At 37.4% G+C, this 15,213-nt stretch overlaps 1 protein-coding gene across 1 annotated transcript; it reads left to right on the top strand.

Annotated features, from left to right (window-relative positions):
- Positions 1-10: 10 nt before the first annotated feature.
- LOC131540264 (E3 ubiquitin-protein ligase RNF144A-like) lies at positions 11-8,623 on the top strand. Its single transcript, XM_058774876.1, has 3 exons — positions 11-142; positions 499-553; positions 8,134-8,623. Exons 2-3 carry the CDS (start codon positions 539-541, stop codon positions 8,614-8,616), a joined length of 498 nt encoding a protein of 165 aa, XP_058630859.1. The 5' UTR covers positions 11-142; positions 499-538; the 3' UTR covers positions 8,617-8,623.
- Positions 8,624-15,213: the final 6,590 nt, after the last annotated feature.

The raw sequence follows: 15,213 nt of genomic DNA on the forward strand, positions 1-15,213 counted from the left end.
TGTTTCTTCCGCCTAAAAACAGAAAGTGAAAGACGCAGGATTTGGTATTCCCCTTCAGTCTATTTACGCTCACGAGAAATACATACTTTCGTGTTGTGTCTCTTCGCACAAAGACGTGAATAGAATACTGTGCTGGTCTCCAGTAAGTACTGATATAAAATGTGTTCAATTTACTAGTTATACATCATACATTCTGTAGTAAGAACCTCTTTAACTGCATAGGTGGGTCAAATTAAGACTATTTGAATTCACACGTGTAAGAAGGAATATTGTTTTCTTGTTGGCAGAGACATTTCGAAATGCATGTTATTTTACGCAGTACTAGATGATGTTCTTGGTAAACTGACTTAATGTGGATCGCACACTGTGGTAGCCTACGGTGCCTGTGAGGCACAGTGTCCTCAGTTTCCCTGTCAGCACAGTTCCCTATACCTTTGTCTTACTTTTTCCTTCCTAATCGTGTGACCCTCGTCCCACCTCTCTCTCTCTCTCTCTCAGTTGTGTCCATCCGTGGAAGCTGTCCAGGAGTATTTGAGCCATGAACGTTCCAAAGGTAGATTGACCGCGCGAGATCATCGTGATCCATCATGACATCAGACGTTTCGCACACGCTATTTTCAGACACTTGTTTTAACAGAATGCTATAGGAGGGAATTAAGCTCTTAGACTTGATTTAGCACACTATGTCAAGGTGTCTGATTAACTGTGACGCAGTTTTCCACAGATAAGTGTCTAAAAAAGCCTTCCTGGGTTAAAACGTTTAGGATCATTGAGCTATTGCTCAATCATTTTAGTTAGCCTATATTTGAGATGTGAAAATGTACACGGCTACTAGCAAGATTATCCCTAAATAATTTGATATGAAGCTATGATGCTGTTGTTAAATGAATAAGGTAATGATGTAACTGTGCAAAGCTTAACGTGTGAAGCTTACTACACTCCAGTACTGTACTTTTGAAACAAAATGTGTACTCATTCAAAACAGTACATAGGGAAAACATCCTAGTTTTTTTTATTTCGAAGAATATAATTTACACCCTCAGTATTGTACTGCCTATTATGTAGGCCTATACGTATCGCTAAAAGTGAAAAATGTCCAGTAAAGTACTACGTGATTTGTAAAGGTACAGGTGCTGGTCATATAATTAGATAATTAGAATATCATCAAAAAGTTGATTTATTTCACTAATTCCATTCAAAAAGTGAAACTTGTATATTATATTCATTCGTTACACACAGACTGATATATTTCAAATGTTTATTTCTTTTAATTTTAATGATTATAACTGACAACTAAGGAAAATCCCAAATTCAGTATCTCAGAAAATTAGATTATTGTGAAAAGGTTCAATATTGAAGACACCTGGTGCCACACTCTAATCAGCTAATTAACTCAAAACACCTGCAAAGGCCTTTAAATGGTCTCTCAGTCTAGTTCTGTAGGCTACACAATCATGGGGAAGACTGCTGACTTGACAGTTGTCCAAAAGATGACCATTGATACGTTGCACAAGGAGGGCAAGACACAAAAGGTCATTGCAAAAGAGGCTGGCTGTTCACAGAGCTCTGTGTCCAAGCACATTAATAGAGAGGTGAAGGGAAGGAAAAGATGTGGTAGAAAAAAAGTGTACAAGCAATAGGGATAACCGCACCCTGGAGAGGATTTTGAAACAAAACCCATTCAAAAATGTGGGGGAGATTCACAAAGAGTGGACTGCAGCTGGAGTCAGTGCTTCAAGAACCACTACGCACAGACGTATGCAAGACATGGGTTTCAGCTGTCGCATTCCTTGTGTCAAGCCACTCTTGAACAACAGACAGCGTCAGAAGCGTCTCGCCTGGGCTAAAGACAAAAAGGACTGGACTGCTGCTGAGTGGTCCAAAGTTATGTTCTCTGATGAAAGTAAATTTTGCATTTCCTTTGGAAATCAGGGTCCCAGAGTCTGGAGGAAGAGAGGAGAGGCACACAATCCACGTTGCTTGAGGTCCAGTGTAAAGTTTCCACAGTCAGTGATGGTTTGGGGTGCCATGTCATCTGCTGGTGTTGGTCCACTGTGTTTTCTGCACGTCCTGATATTGCCTAGTTAGACGTGTTCCTGGGTCAACATATTTTGTTGACCACGGAACAACATTTTAATCCAAAAATATAATCTTAACCATATTCCTACACCTAAACCTAACCTTACCCATGAGTAATCCCTAAAATCAGAGGAACTGATAGATAAATTACACTGATATACAAGCACCAAACACTGATTGTAATCCTAAACTTCACAAAAATTATAAACTGGTTCTTGAAATCTGATTGGTTAATCACAATGTTGTTCCAGGGTCAACAAAGATGTTGACCCAGGAACACGTCGCACTTGGCAATATCAGGTTGTGCGTGTTTTCTGAGGTCCAAGGTCAACGCAGCCGTATACCAGGAGGTTTTAGAGCACTTCCTGCTGCTGACCAACTTTATGGAGATGCAGATTTCATTTTCCAACAGGACTTGGCACCTGCACACAGTGCCAAAGCAACCAGTATCTGGTTTAAGGACCATGGTATCCCTGTTCTTAATTGGCCAGCAAACTCGCCTGACCTTAAGAAAATCTATGGGGTATTGTGAAGAGGAAGATGCGATATGCCAGACCAAACAATGCAGAAGAGCTGAAGGCCACTATCAGAGCAACCTGGGCTCTCATAACACCTGAGCAGTGCCACAGACTGATCGACTCCATGCCACGCCGCATTGCTGCAGTAATTCAGGCAAAAGGAGCCCCAACTAAGTATTGAGTGCTGTACATGCTCATACTTTTCATTTTCATACTTTTCAGTTGGCCAAGATTTCTAAAAATCCTTTCTTTGTATTGGTCTTAAGTAATATTCTAATTTTCTGAGATACTGAATTTGGGATTTTCCTTAGTTGTCAGTTATAATCATCAAAATTAAAAGAAATAAACATTTGAAATATATCAGTCTGTGTTTAATGAATGAATATAATATACAAGTTTCACTTTTTGAATGGAATTAGTGAAATAAATCAACTTTTTGATGATATTCTAATTATATGACTAGCACCTGTATATAGGCTAATAACTCCCTGTTAGACATGTTACTGTAAACATTGTATATTATAATACTAGGCCTATTAATAATACTAATAATTATATAAATAAATAAATACTTCAGTTAAGCTGCAGTCACCTCGTCGTTCTGCGAAAATGTGCAATTTCAGTAGGGATCTGCACAGTGGCTGCTTTGACCAACAGCTGTTTGGTTTGAAAATTACTTTTATGTGAGCAGTGTTTCATACATCTCTACACGCTTGACAACGAACAATGAATTTATTGCCCAAAAATGTTGATATTGTGTGTGTTTCAGATGAGTTTACAATCTGTTGCATCCAGCTTTGCACAGTTTGTGCATTAAAGTTACTTTATAAAAATGAATGCTGTCAAACGAGTAATCGCGATTAATAGCATCCAAAATAAAAACAATTTTATTACATAATATATGTGTGTATACTGTGTATATTTATTATGTTTATATAAATACAAACGCATGCATGTATATATTTAAGAAAAATATGTTATGTTTATGTATTAAATATATTTATATAGTCTATAATATAAAATATAAGAATATAAATATATAAATGTATATACATGTAAATATTTTCAAAATATAGGCTATACTGTATGTGTGTGTATTTATACATAATAAATATACACAGTACATATACAGTCATGGCCAAACGTATTGGCACCCTTGGTAAATATGATCAAAGAAGGTTGTGAAAATTAATCTGCATTGTTAATCCTTTTAATATTTTATTTAACAAATTCACAAAAATCTAACCTTTCATTAGATAATAAGAACTTTAAATGGGGTGAAATATCATTATGAAATAAATGTTTTTCTCTAATACACATTGGCCACAATTAATGGTACCCTTTTATTCAATATTTGTTTAAACCTCCAGTTGCAAGTTTAACAGCTCTACATTTTCTCCTATAATGCCTGGTGAGGTTAGAGAACACCTGACAAGAGATCAGAGACAATTCCTTCATCCAGAATCACTCCAGACCCTTTAGATTCCCAGCTCCATGTTGGTGCTTCTTCTCTTCAGTTCACCCCACTCATTTTCTATAGGGTTCAGGTCAGAGGACTGGAATGGCCATAGCAGAAGCTTGGTTTTGTGTTCAGTGACCTATTTTTGTGTTGATTTTGAGGTTTGTGTTTGGATTATTGTACGGTTGGAAGATCCAAACATGGCCCATTATAAGATTTCTAACAGAGAACTTTTTGATTTTTGATTTGTTGGTATTTGTTAGAATCCACGATGCCGTGTGTCTAAACAAGATGTCCAGGACCTCCAGCAGAAATATAGGCCCACAACATCAAAAATACCGCAGTATATTTCATTGTACACATAGGGTACTTTTTTTATCCCTGTGTGCACCAAACCCATCTTGAGTGTTTGCTGCTAAAAAGCTCATTTTTTAGTTTCATCTGACCGTAGAAGCCAGTCCCATTTGAAGTTCCAGTCGTGTCTGACAACTGAATATGCTGGAGTTTGTTTTTGGATGTGCTAGGAGAATTTTTCTTGAAACCCTCCCGAACAACATGTGGTGATGTAGGGCACTAGCGTAGCCAGAAATGTTTAAGTGGGTGGGCCTACATAAAACTGGGTGGGCCAGGTGTGTAGCATTTGAAAACTGCATGTCAAATTGCCAACAAAAAATACAGCGCCAAGTAGTGCTGGGCGGTATCCCGGTTCATACCGAATACCGGTGTTTATTTTTCTTATGATATGAATTTTTAAAATACCGCAATACCGGTGTTATTTAAATAACGTTCGGAACGCAACACACTGTTTGAGAGGAGTCTCTTTTCACTATTGCATTGTGGCAAGAACACAGCTGTATGTGAACTCATCTACAATATCCACCGCGCGCCACCACCAGCTCCCGCGTCTCACACACACGAGTGTGAATTTAGCACTATATTTAGCAACTTTCAGACCCTTTTAGCGGCTTTTTTCCCCCATAGAATATACAAACTGACAAACCTAGCGAATGTTTTGGATAAACCTTAGCTATGGTTCAGTTGGAAGATGTCGCCAGTGCTGCCCCGTGAGATCTGACTCCCAGCGCAGCGTCGCGTCTCTCTGCGTCTGTTCTGTGCAGCTAGCGGATTTGGCCGTACCGCGACTGTTTGGAATTATAAATATGAGCATAGTTCGTCTGTTAATATTATGCACTTTTTTTTTTTTGTTTACTCAGACGCAGGCAGTGCGCTGCATGAGACAAAAAAGTAATATTGCCAAAACCACCGCATAGCCGCTCTTTAGTATAACGTTAGATGCATGTTGATTTTATCAGACGATGTCGCGATTATAAATGAGAATGACTCCTGGTTAACATGTATTAATGGGTCGTGTTTAGTCACTATTTAGTGTGGAATTTTTCTACAATATTCGCTCACCATGACAGTAAAATAGGGCATTCTAAGTCAATCTACTGCAGTTTTTCCTCTCTCAATCAGTAGAAAATGTGGTTAACACCCGATCATGCATGAAAAAAATAAATACCGTCATGTACTGTGAAACCGGTATAATTTTGAAAAATACCGTGATATACATTTTTGGTCATACCGCCCAGCACTAGCGCCAAGGTTCATTACACAGTACTTCTAAAGCATTAACATTAGTAATTTGTTATGTTAAAGGTGCCATAGGTGATTGTCTTCAGAAACATTTGGAAATGTCAGCAGGGAAATCCGCTGAAGTTTGTTTCACTTCGGAACATTCACTCAAGGATTTGCGCTGCACAGCATCTTCACACAGAAGAAACTTAATAGAGAAGTGTGAAGTGTGACATAATATACCTCTGTAAATAAATACAATTTAAATTCACGTCTCGCACACTTTAATGCCCTTTGTATGGAACACACGCTTTGAACTGGAATTATGGCGGAATATCTGGTGATGTCCACTTTGCAGGGCACTTATTGCGGTCGAACAGAACAACCGTCGGACGTGAAAATATACATCTGAAATGTTCAGAGCAGCGAGGGCGCGAGGACTGTAATTGGGAACCGTTGATGTAGCCTATTTGTAGTAATTTAATGTTGCCTCTGGTATTCTGCTTTTTGAGTGTATGTGCGTTCAGGGAGTGTGGCTTTGGATGGCGATTGCAGGGAGGGTGGGACGTTCGCTTTCAGTGCTATCAGGCTAAAGTTAGCATTTTCCAAGATCTCCTATTGCACCTTTAATGTTCATTTCAAAATTTACTAATAGGACATTATTAAAATTAAAAGTTGTATCTGTTAACATTTGCCTGAGCTGGTTAACAAAGATGAATAAACACGGTAACAAATGTATTGCTAATGTTAGTTAATGCATTAACTAATGTTAACTAAAGGAAGTTTATTAAAGCGCATTACCTCAGTGTGAAACAATGGGGCTTCATTGATGATTTCATAATCAAACGTCTCTGTCACTTCACGCACATCGAGGACCGCAGAAATGTGCGCAGCTGCAAATTATGCAGTTTGTTGTGGCGATCAGGATCTAGCACAATGTTTATGCGTTTCTTTCCACAAAGGACGCATCTGTTTAGCGGATCAAACACTGTACCTATGCTAATATGATGTTTCGAACACGCTTGGTTCAGAAGTTTCCGATCGATAAATCCAGCACCCTCAGGTGGTCTGTCGAGTTTCATTTGTAAACGGTCCAGATTTATTGCTAAGACTTTTACTTTTTAAAGAATTGATCTGATTTATGTTTGCTTTACTAGGCTATTTTCAAATTTAACTTCACAAATGCGGGCATTTTACTGTTATATCCTTACGTCGTAAACATAACATAACATTGTGGGTGGGACTAACAGAAACGGACGAATCATCATTTTGACAAGAGTGTGATGATATGCACCTATAGGAAGAGGGAAAACTAAGAAACGACCTGTAATTGACCATGAAAACAAGCGTATAATATTGTTAATAAATAAAGTTACAGTGAAATAAGACATTTATTAGTATCGTTTAATAAATTACATCCATTTCGAAAATTACAAACTTCTCATTGGGTGGGCCCGGGCCCACTCAGGCCCACCTGTAGCTACTGGACTGATGTAGGGGCTGTTTGACTTTTTTTTTTTTTTTTTTTTTTTAAGGTTTTCTGACCGCGAGACTCAACTATTTTCTGCAATTCTCCAGCTGTGGTCCTTGGAGAGTCTTTAGCCATTCAAACTCTCCTACTCACCGTGCATTAGGATGATATAGACACACGTCCTCTTCCAGGCAGTTTCGTAACATTTTATGTTGATTGGAACTTCTTAATTATTGCCCTGATGGTGGAAATGGGAATTTTCACTGCTCTAGCTCTTTTCTTAAAGCCACTTCACTAATTTGTGAAGCTCAATTATCTTTTGCTGCACATCAGAACTATATTCTTTGGTTTAACTCATTGTGATGGATGAATAAGGGAATTTGGACTTTGTTTTCCCTCCTATTTATGTTTCTGTGAAACAGAAAGCCATGGCTGGATAATTTCATGTTCATAATCACGCTGGTGTGCTCAAAATTGTAAATATGAATGGGAATATACTTCAGAGATATTTTACTTATAGGAATTTCTAGGGATACCAATAATTGTGTCCAACGTGTATTTGAGAAAAACATTTATTTCATAATGTGATTTTCCCCCATCTTCAATTGTTTTAGTTCAATGAAAGGTTAGATTTTTGTGATTTAAAAAAAAAAAAAAGATCAAAAGGTTTAATAATGCAGGTTTATTTTCAGAGCCTTCTTTGATCATATTTACCAAGGGTGCCAATACTGTATTATGTCAACAATAATGTTTATTTTGGATGCGATTAATCGTTTGACAGCAATAATAGAAATGATAAAAACTTAACTGCCTCTTGATTCATCAGTCAATTTCTAAAGCTTAGAAAAAGATTTGGAAAAAGGCTTAGAAAAGTTGTAAAAGTTGTGAAAATACTCACACAAACAAATCTTTAGCTAGATACTTTTTTTCACTTAACCATAATTTGGGAAAGTAAGTGAATCTGTGAAGTGGATCTCCCTCTTTTATATTATTTTGTGACCAAATTTCACCAATTCTTTCCCCTTCCCTAGTGTCCTAGTTGTCATCAGTCTGATGTGAGAGTTTTGGATGGTCAGTATGCGATCTGCAAGCCTTGCTCTAAATTGAAGAGGTCCGTGTTTCAGTTCTGCCTGGCGTGTCAGAGAGAGTGGCCACGCAACAGTCCGACTACCGATTCCTGCACACTGCCGAACTGTTCGCTCCGTGCTGCACTCCTCAGCAACACAGAAATCACTGACCCACACAGCTCGGTGAGAGGATGTCCATACTTCAGAGCCTGTCCAGGGTGCAAGGCCCTGCTTACACACAATGGAAAGGGCTGTCCCAACATCATCTGCCCTCATTGTAGAACAGCCTTCTGCTTTCGCTGCCTCCGTCAGCGGTGCTTTGGGATGGGGAATATTGAAGCCTTTCTTCTTGCCAATAGAGGGATAGAGTCCCCCTTTCAAGGTTATGATATAACTCCATGTAGAGTTGTGGACAACAAACAGAGTCTCACAGTTTTTGGACTGTAATGAGAAAGTTTTGAGAAATCTTTTTATTGATCTGTTAATCTTTTTATTGATCTCACCAAGTAAGGCCTTCCCTGTTAGATTTAGTGAAGTGACATGTGGCCAAGTATGGTAACCCATACTCAGAATTTGTGCTCTGTATTTAACCCACCCTAAGTGCACACAAACAGCAGTGAACATACATGGGCAGCCATTTATGCTGCGGCACCCAGGGAGCAGTTGGGGGTTCAGTGCCTTGCTCAAGGGCACCTCAGTCATGGTACTGAAGGTACGAGAGAGCACTGTACATTCACTCCCCCACCTACAATTCCTGCCGGACCTGAGACTTGAACTCGCAACCTTTAGGGTTACAAGGCTGACTCTCTAACCATTAGGCCACGACTATGTGAGGAATACCTGTTAAACATGCTATTGAAAACATTGTTATTCTTGTATATGTTTAGAAAAAGATAAGTCTAAAAAATAATAATAATGCTGCCTGGATGATTTAGAAGTTAAAATTAATTCTCTTTTTTCAAGTCTGAAAAAACTAGTCTAACTTTATTCTACATAATAATATCGATACATATCTTTATAATGCTTAACCCATTTGAATTCATTCAATCTTTCTGTTATTGCACAAAAAAGCATTGTGATTTTATGTATGCCTTCAAGTAATCAATTTAATTTTAGTCAGTCAATTTGAATTTGGCGATTACTGAAATGTTTTAGGTGAGCTTGAGCGCTGCGTTTTAGAATGTTGTAGCCTATCATGTGCTAGAGACGCTTTAATAGACTTGAGCGCAGCATTCAAACACATCCACCTATAAAACTATGTAAAAGCAAAGCAGTGGACTGTAAAAACACGTTCTTTGTTGAACGACCCATCAGTTATTCTGCCATAAACAACTATTTTTGTGTTTCCAGAAATTTGTAGAGGTTTAGAAGGACATGAGGGTGAGGATTTTGTAGATTTATGTAAATACAGCATAGCCTCTACGTTGTTTGCCATGCCATTTTAGTGTATGTATTTATAAATTAACATGATTTTACTATGATAATGTACTAATAATTATGTCAAACTTTAATTAACAATTATTTTAGGCAAATTATGTTGCTACCTGTCTCCCCCACCTCATTCTCTCTCTCCGATCAGAGGTAAGAGGCTTGCCGGTTGAAGCTCAGTACAGCACAACCCAATCTGACTAATCTGATTAACTTAAAATGGACTCCTATCAATCATGAGCTAGCGTGACACACACACACACACACACACACACAGAAGCGGGCCTAGTGCTCGTGAGATCAGACAGTTACTTGTTCAGCAACGAGTTAAAAGTGTAGGGCAGGAGCTAGTCATGACAAACCGAAAGCCTTCAAGGGTTGTGTCCCCTCCACCTCTTGACACCATTATGACCCTGATCAAGACACAAGTGGTGCTATAATACATCCTGGTGTACAGTAAATTAGGTAATAAAACTCGAGAATGGGAGTTTAAGGGTATACAAGGACTAAGACAAAAAGTATATGTGTCTTCGCCATCCAGCACCTAACACAATGTTGGGGCAAAAACTGAACTTCGTTTCCGGTGCTCTAACAGCTCGCTGATTAATATGAGCCGGCCACATAGTGTTTATAGTGCTGCGGTCAAAGCTAAGCCAATATTGCCAGTGGTCCTTCTTTTAGGACCATTAATGAGGGCAGTAGTGGAGGGAAAGATTTAAGTGACTTTCTAGAACACCCCAAACCATTTACTTTAAGGGATATGGTGCATAACACCATTACGCACCATTCTTTTTTTAAAATGTTTTTGAGAAGAAAGATGTCTCATATGCTGACCAATGCTGCGTTTATTAAATTAAATACATTAAATTAAATAAATACAGTGAAAGCAATAATATTGTAAAATATTATTACAATTTAAAATACTGTTTCCTATTTTAATATATTTTAATTCATATATTCCTGTAAAGCTGAATTTTCAGCAGTCATTTCTCCAGTCTTTAGTGTCACATGATCCTACAGAAATCAGTATACAGCATAATATGCTGATTTGGTGCTAAAAAACTTTACCAAAATGCTGTCATACAGCATTACTGTAACTTTTAATCAACTTAAAAACATCTTACTGACCCCAAAATTCTGAACAGTAGTATACAGATTGTACGATTCATATATATAGAGAGAGAGTCATGTATTTTTTGTAACTAAATGTTTCTGAGGCTTTTAGGAGTTAAGATTTTTGTCAAATCTATTTTCCTCTTTCCATTTTGCACCTGTTTTATGAGCATCAACATCAATTTACACATTAATTCTCTCTCTCTACACAATAATTCCAAAAGAATTCTCTTAATGGGACTAATTATGGTGATTATTGTGATCACCATCTTGTAATCACCATCAGCCATTTTGTGTCTATTTGTTAAATAATTTATACCCATTTCTATTTTACAAATGAATATTTAAAAATTTGGTCAAACCTATTTGTATAAATTAGTTTGTATAGGGCCTACATTTGTATAAATGCTCCAGTCCTGGAGGACTCCTCAAGGTTATAGTCGGGGTTTTGACCTTAGAGCTCTTGCCGCGCCACAAGCGATTGAATGACCTCTTACAGCTCCCTCTCTCTTGTTTCATTTATCTCCATCCTTTCATTTCATTATTTTGAATGCTGCTTCTTGCAATAACAGCCCTGTAACTTTTCTCCAGAAGGCCTTTAAGCGCTTCTGTGTCTGACTTGCAAATATCAGACTGAAATGTAGCTTTTATGTCAAAGCAAACTCTAAGAAGAGTGCAATTGGGTTGTGCCATAGGACACAGTGTCACAATGAACAAAGAGGTATCGTGGCTTAGGGCTTCCTGGGAACTCAAATCTCCTTTCACCTGTTGGGAGCTACTAGCCAAGCTTATGAACTCAAGAAAGATCAAGAAGAAGGGAGGAGGAGCAGAAAAGAAAGAGGGACACATTGACACTTGAGTTTTTTTCATGTGAAATGAGGACGTGTTACACTAATGGTTTAACACCATCATCTAAAACTCAATGCAGAAGTCTGGTGTCAATTGTGCTTTGGGATCTTCATATAATTTGCATTTCTGTGCATTGTGTTAAATTAAAAAGTATTGCCCCAAAAGAAGTTAATAGTAAAAGATTAGACTTTAGTCATGTCAGTAGCTTTACAAAATCTGTTTATTCGACCTTAACAGTGGGGCTGCCATATTGAGGCCACATGACCAGTCAAATGCCACTCAGTTATTTTGGTTACTATTATCTTTCACTCTCATTAATCAAGGCTGACTGTGAGTTGTACGGCCATTTTAGGTGTCCAAGACAACTGCCATACTGGCCAGTGCAACATAAACAAAAATTACAGAGTGCACCTGAGGCAACAAGATGGAGCGGGACAGTACAGGTACAATGGTTACACTTCATTTTAAGGAGTCCTTGTTACGGTGTAAATATACATTTAAGTACTGAGTAATAATAATTAACTACATGTACTTACTATTAGGGTTTGTCTTAGGGTTACTTGCATGTAATTACGCATAATTTATTGTTATTATAACGATAAGGTCATGTAACGTGTAACAGACACTTTAAAATAAAGTGTTACTGGTATAATCTGTAACGTTTGATGGCTCATTGCTGATCCCACACAGACAGCGGCATCAAATCCTCAGCTTAATTAGAAACCATCATACAACCTTTCTATTGTAATATTTATCATGGTATTGCATTAATCATGAAATAGTCGGTCTAAAACTCCCATTTACAGTTAGACTAGAAACAGTGAAATTGGTTACAAATAATTAAAATGAATGAATTAAAGTTAAAAATTGTCAGTGTTGAAGTGTTGTTGTTATTATTTCTACTTTAAATTGTAAGTCAGTATCTTGAATGTTACTGGACCACAAGCTCATATGCACACTGAGGAGAGACAATGCCTTTTGCCATGTGTGTGTGGATTATAGGCTAAAGAGGGTTAAGAAGTCACTGCTCGGATTCTCGGCCTGCCCCTCCTTTCTCTTCTGCTCGTTCCTTGTCTCTTGCTGTCTCTCTCTCTCTTTGTAAATCTGCCTTTTCCCAGTAAGACCCAGGACTCAGAGAGGCTCTTGTTCCAGTGGCTTCCCCCATTAGGCTCTCCAGATTGGGGCAGGACTCAGTTCAATAGAGGGCCTCCAACCTCCAGGGACCACAAACCAAAGATCAAAGGTGGATTTCTACATCTACATTTTTTTTATATTATTCTTTTCAAAGACGATAAGACAAAGGACTTTAAAAAAATAATAATAAAAAAAAGCTTTTCCATCTATTTTGACATGGAATATCTGTCTTTTCCCCACCTTCGATCTGGACTTTTACATTTTTAATTTGGATTTTGTTATTTCTTATTACTATTTCTTCCCTGGAAGTGCTGTTCTGGTCCCACTCTGGTTCTTCTCAGACTCTCTGTGTTCTAATGGGACGAGTACTCGCCATGCCTCTCAATTAGCCACACTTACCAGGTTAGCCAATCTTTTTCTCATTTACTAACAATTCTTTATGAAGGGTGCAGTAGTTTTCAATATTGAATTTGCTAGAGTAGTCCCTGAGGTTTAGAGGATTAGGACTTCCCTGATGGATGCTAAGTAAACTCAGGTTGTTACAGCATCACTAGAAAGATTTTTCTTTCTTTGTATTAGAGTTTGATAAATAATTTTGTTTCAACATATGCATTATTTTATTTCAGTATTCTGAGTATTAAACTTAACAATTAATTGCATTATATTATTATTATTACTTTACTCATCAAAAATAGATGTAATTTAGGCTACCTTATTTTATTGGTCCTACATAATGAAATGTCTGTCTGCTAGTAAAGATGTCAGTTGCTTATTATGCTAACTCAGCTAACATTCACTAACATTCAAATATATGGGTCTTTGTCGATAAAGAAATATTATTGAAATAGTATTGTCCATTTAGAATCAGAATCAGCTTTATTCACCAAGTGTGCGCAAACACACAAGGAATTTGTTGTAGTTTTTAAGAAGCTCTTGGTACATACATACATACATATCTGACATGAGAACAGAAACATTTAAATAAGACTTAACAATATGTGTATGTGTATGAATCTGGAACAGAAGATTTATGTACAGATTTGTGCATGATTTACTCTATATATATAGGCTACTACTGTATAGAAAATTTGCATAGTACTTGAGAGAGAGGCAATAATTTACTGTAATGTTCAGTCGAGTCTAATCACCAAAGAAATTGCCAGTTTAGTGGTCTTTTGTATTAATGGTAAAATAATGTGACATCACAAAGTTACAATAAACTTGATTAAAACAAAATGTGAATCAATGATTAGGTCATTTCAAGCAATAAAGGATCAACTAACACTGGCACATTTATATAACAGGACATCCCCTTTGAAAAAAATGAACTTAATCTAAAACACTTCTTGGTAATCTTTTTAGTAGGGAGGAATATCTGGAGAGCTTGTATGGCAGCTGATCAAACCGTATTGTCGAATCACAATAGCTATATTACTAGATTTACATATTTAAGTACTACAAGGCAAGGCAAGGCAATCTTATTTATATAGCACATTTCATATGCAACGGTACAAATTAAATATTTACACAGATTGTGAAATTCCTTTAGCTGATGAAACTATTATGCTGTAATGTCGTGGGGGGCTGTGGTGTGACAGTTCTCTAATATTGCAGACAGTAAAGCTCTCAAACAGAGGTGTAGCGTGAGTCTGACTGCAAGGTCCCGTGCAATCCTCTGTAATCCTGAGTTATTTCGGAGCTGGCTAAAAGTCCAAAGAATGAGAGTAAGCCAGACCTAGTGGTTAAGAAGTGAGGGGTAGACAGGACATTTATACAGAATATAGACAGAATGATAAAGACGTGAATTAGAGAGTGGAGAACACAGAAAAACATTAAAGAACAAAAGGCTTTTGACAAGTCAGTAGAGTCATGATGGTGTAAAGAGATAAGGTTGATTAAGATTAAGATTGATTAATCCTCACGTTATTTGGGAGTTATTATGGCCAGGGCTAATGAAGGCAGAGCTCTTTAATTGTAATCTGCTTGCTGCTTGCTGAGCAATGGATAGAGAAAGAGAGGGAGGGAGGAAAGGGCAGACAGCCTGGTACAAGTTGTGTGACACTTCACCCCAGCTCCACCTTTAAACACAGATGGCACATGAGTCAGGTGAGGATGTGGTTGGTCAGCTGATCGGACCAGGCCTGCAGTTAGATATTTTAGGTCTCTAGGATCACAGTGGGAAGGACAGGATGATAAGAGGTTGAAGAACAAAACTCTTATTAGCAAACAACATTTAATTATTGAATTGAGGATTGCTTCTTAAAGAAGTAATAGATATTTTTTCATTCAAATAAACAAATACGAAATATATTTTATCTGTTAAACATATAATCTGCCTCAGGGTAAAAAAATAAATAAAAATAAGATAACTGTGAGATAAAGTTTAAAATAAGAATTTAAGTCACAATGTAAGATGTACAGTCACAATTATAATACTTTTTACTCTGAGGCATAAATGGGCTTCTGTATTTTTCTGTACAACACAGGGAAAAACAGATCTACTCATTCATTTTATTTATT

This window comes from Onychostoma macrolepis, chromosome 05, assembly GCF_012432095.1.
Source record: "Onychostoma macrolepis isolate SWU-2019 chromosome 05, ASM1243209v1, whole genome shotgun sequence".
Taxonomy (NCBI): domain Eukaryota; kingdom Metazoa; phylum Chordata; class Actinopteri; order Cypriniformes; family Cyprinidae; genus Onychostoma; species Onychostoma macrolepis.